The sequence below is a fragment of the Peromyscus californicus genome, unplaced genomic scaffold, assembly GCF_007827085.1.
Source record: "Peromyscus californicus insignis strain IS unplaced genomic scaffold, ASM782708v3 Scaffold_13__1_contigs__length_99412109, whole genome shotgun sequence".
NCBI classification, from domain to species: domain Eukaryota; kingdom Metazoa; phylum Chordata; class Mammalia; order Rodentia; family Cricetidae; genus Peromyscus; species Peromyscus californicus.
The window spans coordinates 5,771,486-5,785,477 of record NW_026294424.1 but is presented as its reverse complement, the minus strand read 5'-3'; the positions used below and the strand labels follow the sequence as shown (position 1 = coordinate 5,785,477).

Sequence of the window (13,992 nt, the reverse complement as noted above, 5' to 3'; positions counted from 1 at the left end):
GAGAAGTGGCGAGGTGTAGCTAGAGTTTTCCTGCCTGGCCCACAGTCAGGACAAATCTCTCTCACCTGCCAGTCCCACAGCCACTCAGACCCGACCAAGTAAACACAGAGACTTACATTGCTTACAAACTGTATGGCCGTGGCAGGCTTCTTGCTAACTGTTCTTACAGCTTAAATTAATCCATTTCTATTAATCTATACCTTGCCACGTGGCTTGTGGCTTATTGGCATCTTCACATGCTGTTTGTCATCATGGCGGCTGGCAGTGTCTCTCTGACTCAGCCTTCCACTTCCCAGCTTTATTCTCCTCCTTGTCCCGCCTATACTTCCTGCCTAGCCACTGGCCAATCAGTGATTTATTTATTGACCAATCAGAGCAACACATTTGCCATACAGACCATCCCACAGCAGCGAGGCTCTCAGGTGTTGTGAGTACCTAGATGGTAAGAGAACGAGAAAGAATTCCAACTGCAAACGTGAGGCTGGAGTACATTTGTTCGAGAGAAAATTAGCTTTGAAATCTCACTGAGTTTACAAGGGTTCATTGCCGGGCGTGGAGCTTCCAGGACTGCCTAGTAGGCCCATGGAGCTGAACACGTGGGTGGGGTGATGCATGGGAGGGAGAGACTTGAAATGAGGTAGGAAAATGTTGTAGAGGCGGTGGGATGGCTCAGTGGGTAAAGCCACCTGAAGAGTTTAATCCCTAGGACCTACATGGTGGAAGAAGAAAACTGATTGCTGCAAGTTGTGCTTTGGCCCTCATACATCATAGCACCCCCCACATTGTGCATACACGTGTGCACATGCATTCTCTCTCTCTCTCTCTCTCTCTCTCTCTCTCTCTCTCTCTCTCTCTCTCTCTCTCTCTCTTTCTCTGTCTCTTTCTCTCCACCCCTCTCCCTCCAACACACACTCGTAGTCTTGTTGGGAGATAATGGCAGGCAGCCAAAGGCCAAGCAGCCAAGAGTGATGTAGAGAGTACGAGCTGGAACCCTGGGCCCTCGCAGCAGTTGGGCCCAGGCTCCTTTGCTGAGCCACCGTGTTGCTGATCAGGGAGGGGAACCTGCAGCCTGCAGGACTCCTGGGTAGACCTGTACTTCAGCAATTGGAACGGGAGCAGCGTTCCAGCCTCCGTCTCTATTTATAATGGTAACATGGAAAAAAATACCGCTGGATGAATCCAAGAGCCTTCGCTGCGACAGCCCACCGCACTGAAGACACCACAAGATACCAACAGAGCCCAAACAGACACCGCAGCCAGCACTGGAGAGAAAAACAGCATTCTGCCTGAGGAAGATTCCAGTGAGAGAAGAGAAGTTGAAAGCATCTTGAAGAAAAACTCAGATTGGATATGGGATTGGTTAAGTTGGCCAGAAAATATCCACCGCCCCCCCAAACTCCAAGGAGTTCCCTTTTAAACACCCGAAGCACACAGCTACTCTCTGCACGAGAAACACAAGGGTTATGGAGAAAGGCGTTTTCTCGTCGGACTTTCTGGAGGTGTTTCTCTGTCTCTGCTGCCGTCTCATCCGCTGGCCTGGCTTGAGGATCTACACTGCAAGGTGCCTGACAATCCCACTTCATCGCCGATGAAGAATTGCGTCTTACTTTCATTCACACAGTGAGGATTCATGTCTGAGCTGTGACAGCTAACAGAAGAACATGGTCCTTGGGTGTCTGCATCACGTGTGTTTATTTGTCTGTGAATCTGGATTTATATACTATTTATAATTGGATATAAATAGTATAAATAATTTTAATATGGTAGCAATGGTGTATTTAAAATGATCTGTAATTAATTGTAATCCAGTTAAGACAGTTTACACTTCAAAAGAATGAGTAAGTGATATTAAAATCATTAAAGGGTTTGTCCCAAAGGAATATGGTGGCCTTAAAATCCTATTACATAGTACAAAATGCCGAATGGCTAATTAAGTGGGTGAGGGTATCTGTAAAAACCTCTTACTATGTGAATTGTTAAGTAGCAGGTAGAAGCTAAGGTGACCCACATACCCCCTGTGCAGTCCCCTGCTATGATCTTCTTGCTCGCCATGAGGATTCCAGCCTGGCTGTCCGCCATTACCTTGGGTGGTCAGTTTTGTCGCAGGCATTTCATCACTGCTGGATTTGACCCCATTGTTTGGACTTAAAATTTGTGTGCTTTTAAAAATTTGCTGTTTCATAAGCAAATCTGTCTATCCTTAAAAGGCTAGGAGTGGAAAAAAAATCTTTGCCAAATCCTAAAAAGCAAAACAAAACAAAAGAGTGCTAGATGTCAGTAACATTGTGGAGACAGAGTCAGAGTTTTGTAGATGATTGAGCACAGGTAGATCGTGAGCGCAGGTCATGCGGTGGGGGTGGGGTCAAACCTAGAATGAGGCCAAAACAGTGCTCCTTACATAAACGAGGCTAACCCAGTCCCAGCATATTCTAGTACCAGCAATGCTCCCGACTTTATTCCATCCCTTCCTCAGATGTGAGGAGTGGGCATCAGGACAGCCTGAGATGCGCTGACGTCCATCGCCTCCTGGAGGGGAGGACTTTAGAGAAGTCTCTTGAATTTCAGAGTTGGGTAGTTCAGCTAATAACTCTGATAATCAAGTCTTCAGCTGTACAACATTGGGCTTCATAACTAATCAGGTGAGAGGTGATGAATTAACACATAATGGTTCAGGATGGGGGCTAGTATAATTAGGGCATTTTCTTGGAGTAATCTTCTTCTTTGGGGGAAAAAATCCAGATTTGGACCATTTTAAAGGACATTAAAAGGAGGGAAATTCTAGTTAAAATTGGACTATTATCTTTATCAATTCTTGGTCAGAAAGAGGTTGACATTTTTATTTTTTAAATTTATTTATTTATTTTAATTTTTTCATTTTACATACCAACCACATATTTTTAAACAATATAACCCCTTAGATTCTTTTTTTAAAACATGTCTTTTGCCGGGCGGTGGTGGCGCACGCCTTTAATCCCAGCACTCGGGAGGCAGAGCCAGGCGGATCTCTGTGAGTTCGAGGCCAGCCTGGGCTACCAAGTGAGTCCCAGGAAAGGCGCAAAGCTACACAGAGAAACCCTGTCTCGAAAAACCAAAAAAAAAAAAAAAAAAAAAAATGTCTTTTATTTCTTGAGATTATACTATAATTACATCATTTTCCTCTTTCCTTTCCTTCCTCCAAACCCTCCCATGCTCTTTTTCAAATTCGTGACCTCTTTTTAGTTGTTGTTATGTACATATATGTGTATGTGTGTTCCCTGCTCAGTCTGTATGATGTTACAAGTTTCCTCTTCTTAATGCGTGGCCTTCACCTTCTCAGCCTTGGCTATGCTTTTCCTCATCAAACCCACCAACAAAGGCTGTCGGCTTTGTTTTTAAAGCATAATTCCCCAGTCCTCAGGCTGGTCTTTGACTCACCTAGGGCAAGCCACCATCCTCACTCACCCGGCTGCAGAGGTGGCCTCCCATATTACACTCCCTGCACAATTTACAACAGTTCTTAGAACACAATTTAGAAAGCAAATTAAATGTCTTTTTTTTTTTTTTTGGTCTTAAAATCTTGTGGTGACTTCCTGGTATATTTAGAACAAAATCCACCCTTCCCTGTTCATTACACTCTATCCACTCTGGTCTCTTCAGCCATGCACTCATGCCCACTTGGAGCACCATCCTGGTGCTTCAGTCTGGCCTCTACAGGGGTGACTGACCGGCATCATCTAGGTCTTCACTCTGTGGTGTCACCCACAGATGGCGCTTTCCTGGCTCTTCACTATGCTGGGTCATGCTCTGTGTTATCTCTCTCTGGCCTTTTCTTTGGTGTTGTTCTTGGGTTCAAGTTTCTTGAGAGTACAGGTTTTGTCTGTGTTAGTCAGCACTTAATCCCCTCTGTCTAGAACAAGACTTGACATTTTACAGGAGCTACATTGTCATTGATTGGGGCCTTGAATGAATGCACGTTCACCCCCGTCCTCTCCTGACCCTTCTGAGAGCTCTTCTATCTGGTTTTCAAGAACCCCCCTCTACTTTGGTTATCATTTGTCACCAAGCACCGGCCACCACATGCTGGAGACACGGGCTGGTATAAGGAGGACAGTTTCTTGGAGTATCTTCCTGTTTTGGTAATGTGTATTTTGTTCCAGATTTGGAGACTTTAGGGAAATGTCTCCTTTCATCTAATTAGTAAAAAAGGAATAAAATGCAGATGGCCCCCACATTACTATGGTTCATCTTTTGGAGTGTAGGATGGTGTGAAAGATTATTGATACATACATTATGTTTTTCAGTAGTCAATAAGTTACAGGGGATTTTCAACATGTAATTATAGAATGCTGGAGGAATATGCCCAACTGTAGGGTGATGTGAGTTCTCTGAGCACTTTTAAGGTAGGCTGGTGTCTTAGCTATGGTTCTGCTGCCATGATAAACACCATGACCAAAGCAACTTACAAAAGTTAGGGTTTGTTTGGGCTTATGGTTGCAGAGGGTTAGAGTTCATGATGGTGGAGTGGATCATGTCTTAAACCACGATCACAGAGCAGAGAGAGCGCACTGGAAATGAGAGACTTTTAAACTTCAAAGCCAGTGACATGCTTCCTCCGAATGAATTCCCCACAAGTGCCTGCCATGAGGGGATTTCAACCAGGGTCCAGAACAAACGCTACAAGCAGCTAGGATGCTAATCTGAGGGATACAAATGAATCTAAGCACACAGAGCTCTTTAGTCCATTCACTTTATTCTTCTAAATCAAATCTATGCACACATTTTCTATTCTCATCCTTAGCTCCTCTCTGTCCCTTCTCTGTTCTCTCATGATTCTATCGAGTTCTTTCCATGTTCCTCTCATCTTCATTCTCTCATTGTTATGTCTTAGTTCTTCCCTTTCTTCCTCCTCCCAAGTATATATATATATCCATTAACAACTTGTTAGTAAAAATTACAAAGTAAACTCTCAGGGACAAGTATTCTGATAAGAGTCACATTTGGGGGCTGGAGAGATGGCTCAGTGGTTAAGAGCACTGTCTGTTCTTCCAGAGGTCCTGAGTTCAATTCCCAGCAACCACATGGAGGTTCACAACCATCCGTAATAAGATCTGGTGCCCTCTTCTGGCCTGTAAGCATGTATGTTGAACACTGTATACACAATAAATAAATAAATCTTAAAAAAAAAAAAGAGTCACATTTGGAAAAGACTTGGTCATCTTAATTGGTGACTGACAACAGCTATAGGTTGTAAAACGTTCTGGCTATCTCTTAAAGGGATAGCTACAAGGTTACAAGGGAAGAAATTAAACCAATGAGAGATTTAAGGAAAAGGCAAATAATACGTGTACCATTTTATGTGATTAATAATATCCGGACGTGATTAGTCAGTTAACAGCTTTTTTCTGTTAATCACTTAAATCTCAGGACCTGTACATAATGAGTCTACTGAGCCTAAAATTTTGCATTAAAGGGCTGGAGAGATGGCTCAGAGGTTAAGAGCACCGACTGCTCTTCCAGAGGTCCTGAGTTCAATTCCCAGCGCCCACATGGTGGCTCACAACCATCTGTAATGAGATCTGGCACCCTCTTCTGTGTACATAACAAATAAATCTTTTAAAAAATTTGCATCAGAAACTGGTGTAGAAATAAATACAAAGTGTTAATTGTTATTTGAATCAGAGTGGGGAGGGGCCAGTGGAGGAAGCTTAGGACAACATAGGTGCCATTGATCTCTTGAAGGACTAAGATATACCAGGGCCAAACACCTGCACTATCACTTCTAGTTGGCTGTAATTCTTCTGAAGGGTTTTGATCCAGCAAGGCCAGGCACCTGTAATTCTGCTCGGTGAAAGTTCTATGAGGACACTTTATCTGGCCAATTTTGCCTTGTCAGTGGCTAAGGATGGAGAACAAGACCTCTAAATGCCTACAGTCCACATGGAACAATAGACCCAATTATGAAGCATATTTTAGTATGTTTCTATTCATAAAAATTGTATAGTTAAATAAAAAACCGTCTTCTAGACTATCCACAATTATGTGTGCCCATAAGACTGAGATGTAGTCAATGAGATTGCATGTACACATAACATGGAAATGCACAGTAAATGGGGAGATATCATAGCTGTTATTGCACAAGAAGTTTACAACAAGAGACAGTCAATTCATTCAAAAGGCAGTAATTCCATAACACCTTGCATGATGGTTTCCTCCAACAGAACCCTTGGTTCTGATAGGTTGACCTTCTGAGCACTAGTTGTCACCTGCTGTATACTCCCATGGTCTTTTGCTACCAGCAGCTCTCAATATCTCCCCCTTTTTCATTTAATTAAAAAAAAAAAGAATGTGTAATTCTCTCTAGGGCAGCAAGTAATGTGGACAAGTTAAAAGTTTGGAGATGACTTGAATAATGATAAATAATGATTTTGAAATTAATAATCAGTAATTAATATTGACATTTAGTCAATATTTGTATCAATAACATATATTTATAACAATAAAATATATTTATAATCAATTATCAATATTTAATATTCATAATCACTAATTTGTATTTATGATTAGTGATCAATCAATAATCTATATAGATGGCAAGCTGAGAAATTAGTTTACCCATCTAATAGGTATAGTTGTATATAATTAGGATATCTCTGACTCAAAAAGGAGCAGAGGAGTAACATAAAATCTATCCTTAGTTAGCATGGCATAATATGGTTACGTGTGTCTAAATATTATGATTTCGAGTAATCAAAAAGAAATGGTTATTTTAGAATAATAACTCTATTAATCTTAGATTAGTGGTATTAATTTGATTAATCTGTATGTTAATGAAGCATTGTTAGATAAAGAGTTACCTGAATTAGTCACAAGCATTTGTAGGATCAAGGCTGCAGTTGAAGTTGACCTAATAATTTAAATTTGCAATCAAGGCAAATAATAAACAATTTAGTGATGAGAGGACAGTATCAATATGTATCAAGGTATACATAGCAAGATTTACATACAGAGCAATCATCAGAAGTACATAAGGAGAATGTCTGATACTATATATATTTCAGGATCATGGGCAGAATTTATACAATTAATAATAGAACATTTGTTAAAAGGCAGTTCAGTCTGTGGGTAAGAAATTTTCTGTAAGCAAAAGGAACGGGAGTATAGAATTCGCTCATGGTTACTTCATGCTGACATGGGGTGAAGTTGGGAGTTCAGAAGGCTGGAACACAGTGGAAAACTGGGAAGAGCAGTTTTTTCATGTGTTGCCCATGCAGGTGGCATTTGAATCAGTCTATACTGAGAGGTAACTGTGTAAGTGCAGTGGAACCCCCTGGCATGTGGGCTGGAGGGCGGGATGCAGACCTACAGCTAGACAGCACATCTGTGGCCCAGAGGATGACCACAGGTAACTCTCAGTCCTCGGGGGAGGGGGGACGGGGGGGGGGGGGGAGGCTTTGCCCTGGATGAGGTGGGAATAGGGAGTAGGCTGGGGGGAAGGGGAGGGGGGGGCGGGAGGGGGGGAGAACAAAGGAATCCGTGGCTGATATGTAGAACTGAATTGTATTGTAAAATAAAATAAAATTAAATTTAAGAAAAAAGAATTTCTGCTGGAACAAATATATGTTAATGGCAGAACATGAAGTCAGGGAGTTTTAAAGAGGAAACTTTTTCTCTTCGGTGTACATTTGGAATATTAAATACATGGTTTTAGTAGATGAGAGAAGGGCAGGGAGAGGGTGAAAGCTTCCCCCCTGCAAAAAAAAAAAAAAATGTAGGTGGGAAAACAAACTGTAGTCAGATAGTATTCCTCTAGAGTCTTTCTTGGCTTGTGGGCAATGGTGAACTTAGATCTTCTGAATCTTGTAAGAATCTTCTTGAAGAGACAAAAACCTTAATTAGCAACGTGATAACAGTGGTGATACTTTGTCAGAGCAAAATTATGAACCGTTGGAGTCTCAACAAAACAGCAGGCTAGCAAGAGAGTGAAATCTGAAACATGTTTTATTCTTTTATATATCTCAAATCTTGTTTACCTTTAGTTAAAATTAACAAACTATATTTAGAACAGAGTTATTATTTCTAATCATATTCCTTGAAGTTTTGACATCATTGATAAACGGAGTTCGTCAGAAAGACCTGAAATTGTATCAACTTATTCATAAAAATAGGCCCAATTATTAAGGATCTAGAGATAAATAATAGCCTATACTCTGATTGGCAGCTTCTGTGGTTACAAGGACATTGAATCAAGATAAAATCTTCATCAGCCCAGGCATCAGAGTGTCCAATAAAAATCATCAGGCCAAAACTGTTGTAGTTATTATTTAAATTCTGGCATGGCAGCTTAAGCTAATCTAATTTGTTGCTGTATATGTGATATAATTGCCTGAGTGTATAGTGTAAAGAAGCTTGTAATTTGAACTGTGACCAATTCCTCCAGCCCATCCAATATTGTTGACCCTTTCCTTTATCATTATTTGAGCCTTTTCATCCTCAGACCTCTATAACTTGCATAAAACATTGTTTATATATGTGCCCATACCTTAAGCCTATATATCTTAGACATCATAAAAACTTTATCCATATTTAAACCCTTATGAATTATCCCATAACTATAGACCTAATTTAGGCATGCATCCTCAGCATGTCTAGGTTATTTACTCAGACTCATGTTATCATATCTAGATGTTTATGCTATAGTTATCTGTCCCAATAACTTGTATTTCACATATCCTAAGTTATTTTTTAATTTTCTGAAACATTCTTTATATCTAAGCCTACATATCCTATTAAAAACTTTACATCTAAAAGCATCTTTATATTAATTTGTCAGGAGACGTAAGTGATTAATTATTGAGAGTAGCCAATGTGGAGTGAGTTTCTTTAAACAAAGGAATAGTAAAAGGTTATTTTGAAATCTGTTTGGTGAGCTATCATTTATTTGAAATTTGATAGGAAGGCAAATTATCTTTAGACCTGGTAAATGGAAATATAATCTAAATGATTCCAAAGTGTAATTTGGACAAAATTCTGGCAATAAGGGGCATGGCATAGTTTTGTCTATAGTGCAAAGCTTAAACATTTTAAATGCCAGGGGACTAAGTAAAGAATTTATTATACTAATATTTAGCATGTGTATCATGTATGTAAATATAGCTTTATATACATTAGAGAATTTGATCATTATAAGATGATCAAGCTTTAATTTGTATCCTAATAATTTTTTTTTTGTTGTTGTTGTTTTCGAGGCAGAGTTTCTCTGTATAACAATCCTGGCTGTCCTGGATCTCACTTTGTAGATCAGACTAGACTCGAACTCACTGAGATCCTCCTGCCTCTGTCTCCCAAGTGCTGGGATTAAAGGCGTGCACCACCACCGCCCAGCTCTAATAATTATTTTTAATAGCTTATAATTTAAGTAAAACTTATTCTTAATAGTTTATAGTTTAAGTTGGCCAATAAATCAGTAAGTTGTATATTTCAATTATCTTTAATAGTTTATAATTAAAGTAAACTTATTCTTAACAGTTTATAAGTTAGTTGTCCTTATAGACTTAGAACTTTAAGTTTTATCCCTGTTAGGTTTAGCCTTAAAAATAATAAGTTTGTATTGAAGTTATTTTAATAAAGAAACAAGAGCTCTTAGTCAGAAATATAGTATATAAGGAGAGTGGTAATTTAATAAATCCTTTATCATGTGTCATGAAATAAGATAAGCACAGTAAAAAACCTAAAGTAATTGTTTCATGAGTTAAAAGTGAGAAGGATTTATATTGAAGCTATATCAGCCTGTCTGTGTAAGGCCAGCCAGACATCAGGAATGGTAAGGGATGGGGAGGGGTGAAGAAGCAGGAGGAAATGAAAGCTGAGACTGGACAGCAGGGAAGTAATGAGACTGATTACAGGCAGGCAGTTAGGCTCAGAGAGAAACAAGGCAGATGCTCAGCAAAGGAGTAAGCCTTTATTTTGGCAGGATTCCTCAGTCTCCAAACATCTTTGGGATCCAAGAACGCCCCCCCCCCCCCCCCCCCCCCCCCCCCCCCCCCCCCCCGTATAGAATTACAGGTCCTGGGAGGAGCAGCCTCCTCCCATAGATCTGGTTCGGAATGAGTTAACTGGAAGTTCTTGGACTTGGCCAAGATTTTTGTAAATAACCAAGAACTTCGTAGTAACAGTCAACCCAGAAAGAGAGAGAGAGAAAGACACTTTTTAAATGCAGCTATAGGAGGAGAGCTGAAGGAATAGTTTATGTTGGGGAAATCACCATTTCAGTTTTTAAATCAGCATTGTCAGCAAGGTTTGTTTTGATATTTAAATGAGCCGTTGGAGTTCTGCGCTCCAAGGCGAAGCAGTTTCTAGGTTCTAAAGCACAAGTTAACCCTTTAGTTTCCAGTGAGTCATAGCAAAGAGAGCTATTTTCAGCAGTAGCTGCCACCCCAGAAAGCTGGGGGGAGAGCATAGCAAACTTCAACGGCCCTAGTTTACGTTCTCAGGAGGTCTCGTAGTGTGATAATATTGTGTTACCCTGTATAAGACCCTGAATGAAATGACAGCGGGTTTCTCCCCAGGGCAGAGGGGGTAGAATCTCTGCCACCTGTCCTAATCTGCTGGTGACTCTGTCCCACCAGGTCAGCGGCTCCCAGGGGTCCCCTTAATCTTTCTTTATGTTTCTCAGGGGGCCATTTGGGGTTAAAATAATCTGTTACTTCCTCACCTAAGTCTGTAAACTGACTGGAGCTGACTGAAATGCCTCTCATCTCAAGCCTGAGTCTTGTAATTTCTACCAAAAGCTGTTTCTCTTTAGACTCGTTCTGACCCATGGGACTAGAAATATTCTTAGGGGATGGAGTGCTAACGAGGAAAAGGGTACTCACTACTCACCGCTCCACCGGAAGATGTGGGATTCCTGGGGTCTGCAGCACCCTTCAGTGAGGTCCACTTTGTAGTTGAAGACTTCAGAGGTCACTGACTGGTGGGTTTACTGGGACATAGCTTCATTGTAACTTAAGGAGTGCAAAATCCTTTTCTTATCTCAGTTGACATTTTTCTTCTTTTTTTAAAAAAAGTAATACATTGACATTCTTTTAAAAATATTCATTTTATTTTTAATTATGTGTGTTTGTGTGTGGAACTGTGCATGTTGGGTGCAGGTACCAGCAGAATAAAGAAGGCTTTGATCCTCTGGAGCTGGAGCCATGGGTGGTTGTGAGTCACCAGCGTGGGTGTTGGGGACTGAACTTGAGTCCCCTGCAAGAGTAATATGTCCTTTTAATTGCTGAGCCATCTCTCCAAGGCCCCGGTTGACACGCTCTTCTTCAACTCCCATTCACAGCCCCATATTCAGTTTCATTCTCCTATCCCCTATTCTTGGGGATTGGATGTATACTCTCCTAATCTGTTTCCCAAACTGCTTCAGATATATATGTGTGTTCTTCTGTTTTTTGTTTTGTTTTGTATTTTGAGACAGGATTTCTCTGTGTAGTTTTGGTGCCTGTCCTGGATCTCATGCTGTAGACCAAGCTGGCCTCAAACTCACAGAGATCCGCCTGGCTCTGCCTCCCGAGTGCTGGGATTAAAGGCGTGCGCCACCACCACCCATGTGTGTTCTTGAAAAGTGTGATTATTCCTAGGGCATCTCCAGGACCTTTGTGGAAAAAAAAATCACAAATCACCATTAATATTATCTTGTGTTACTTTTGAGCATATAAAATCCCCAGATTTAATGGCTGGAAACCACTCTTTCTTGACAAGGTGTCTGAGGTCTAAATGATTTCCTTCAAGAGCATTGTCTATGTTCATTGAAAGCCTTATTAGACAAGGCACCGGGCCACCAGGTCTGACAAGGATGTGGAGGTGAATGACTCAGCCTTGCTCCTGAGCAGACAGGCTCACAGAAGCCTCAGGGCCACCCTGGTGGGTTGTGGGACTTCCCGAGTCCTCCTCACAGTTCAAATCAGGTTCAAGAACGACCCACAGATGGTCTGACATGTAGATGTGTCCTGTTGCTCCTCCGAATCTCTCTTTGTCTTTTTGTTATTTCTCAAGTCCCCACGTCTGCTGTGGGAACTGGCCTCACAGATTTCAGCCTAATCAAGACCCCAGCTGGCCTCTGATTGCTCATGTCCCTTCATTTGGCTGACATGTCTCTTCTTCCGTTGTCCCAGCCTGAGTGTTCTACTCACCTAACTTATTTGCTTGTTTGTTTATGTTTCCAGGTTGGAGCCTCCCTCTTTGCCAGTAACATTGGAAGCGGGCACTTTGTGGGGCTGGCGGGGACAGGAGCAGCCTCGGGCATTGCCATGGGTGGCTCTGAATGGAACGTGAGTGATCCCGGAGCCACTGTGTCCTGGGGGGCGGGAAGGAGTTCCTATCAGGTCCTTTTTCATCACTGTAATGAAATGTGGGAGGCAGGTTAACTTTATAAAGAGAAGATACTTAGTCACTAGAGCTGAAGGCTCAAAGTGTAAACAACATTGCACAGACTCTTGTGAGGGTCCCCCTGGACTCTGTGTAACCTCGTGTGGAGGGCAAGTGACGGGGTGGGGGTGGGGCATCACCCACAGCAGGAAGATGGGTTAGGTAGAACCAAGACTGGCTTTTGTAAAAATTGCCCCTCGGGGACTGATGACTAAGGAGTCCCTTTAGAACGACCCCAGTCACTTCTGTGAACAGTGCTCTCAAAGACACGAGGATTGTCCGTGTGCTCCGCTACCTCATGAAGGTGCTGCCACCTTCCACACTAAGGACTAAGCTTCCCGTACGTGATCACGGCAGAGTCTTGGCAGCCGGCCAGCTCAGCCTATGTTCAGAGGATCCTCAGAACCACCCTGGGTGCAGATGGGGGATTTCAACTCCAAGAACTTTCATAGGAGAGGCCCGTTTGCTATGATAGTCACAGGACCCCTCTCTTTTCCCTTGGTCCTCTAGACACGTTAGAGGTTGGGAAATGCTACTGGAGCTCCCTCCCTCCCTCTCTCCTTTCCCTTCATTTCTCTCCCTCCCTCCCTCCTTCTCCCCTCCCTCTTTCCCTCCCTCCCCCTCCCTCCCTCCTTCTCCCCTCCCTCCTTCCCTCCCTCCTTTCCTTTATCCCTTCTTTTCTCCTTCCCTTCTTTCCTCCCCTTCCCCTCTAAATGGTATTTTATTCCTTATAAACCAGGGAAGAGCAGAAAGAGAACTCAGAGCTCTAGCTGGGAGTCTGGGCTGTGTTGATAGGGAGCGTCCTGGGTTCCACTGTTGCTCACAGGCTTTTGCTGTAGGCCAAGCAAGTAGCAAAGCGCATGCATGCATGTGCACGCAATATACATACATACTTATATATATATATATATATATATATATATATATATATAGAGAGAGAGAGAGAGAGAGAGAGAGAGAGAGAGGTGGGGGACTTTTCTACAGTAGTTGAGGGTCTCTTGAGAGAGAGGCAGAGATGGGTAAGTTTCTCCTGATCTGAATTCACCTCTTGTTTTGGTTGCAGGCCTTGGTTTTGGTGGTTGTGCTGGGCTGGGTGTTCGTCCCCATCTATATCAAGGCCGGGGTAAGTACCCACTCTGTTATCTCTCCTCATCAGCAAATACACGTGTGAACTTGACCCTCTTGGAAGCCACGGGAGACTTTATGGCATAAATGACAGAGAATAGTCCGGGTTTGCTTTCATCCCTAGGTTTTAAAAGAGCTCCTGATTGCCTGCAGGAGTGTTAAACAGTCCTCTGGCCCCGTTCAGTCCAGGTTCACTACTCTTCCATCTAGGACAGTCCCTAAGTGACCCTATTTTATTCAGAGCCCCCTGAAGCATCCTACACCACCTTCTGGGTGTGTTCTTGTGCTACACTGCTGTGATCTTGTTTACTTCCTCCCCTAGAAAGGAAACAGGTTGAGAAAAAGAGCTATGTCCCCCTTCTTTTATGCACACCATCACCTCTCGTTTCGGAGCATGTGGCTGATCAAACACAGCCTTATCATCACCTCTTCAGTGACATATGTAAGCCCCTCCTACATGTAAATGTATACACT

At 42.2% G+C, this 13,992-nt stretch overlaps 1 protein-coding gene across 2 annotated transcripts in view; it reads left to right on the top strand.

Moving 5' to 3' along the window:
• Slc5a1 (solute carrier family 5 member 1) overlaps nt 1-13,992 on the top strand; it is an 84,378-nt gene that overhangs the window by 28,352 nt on the left and 42,034 nt on the right. For both annotated transcript variants that reach the window (XM_052735865.1, XM_052735864.1), the window contains exons 3-4: nt 12,192-12,296; nt 13,457-13,516. In XM_052735865.1, coding sequence (XP_052591825.1) covers nt 12,192-12,296; nt 13,457-13,516 — 165 coding nt within the window. The remainder of the gene's footprint in view (nt 1-12,191; nt 12,297-13,456; nt 13,517-13,992) is intronic.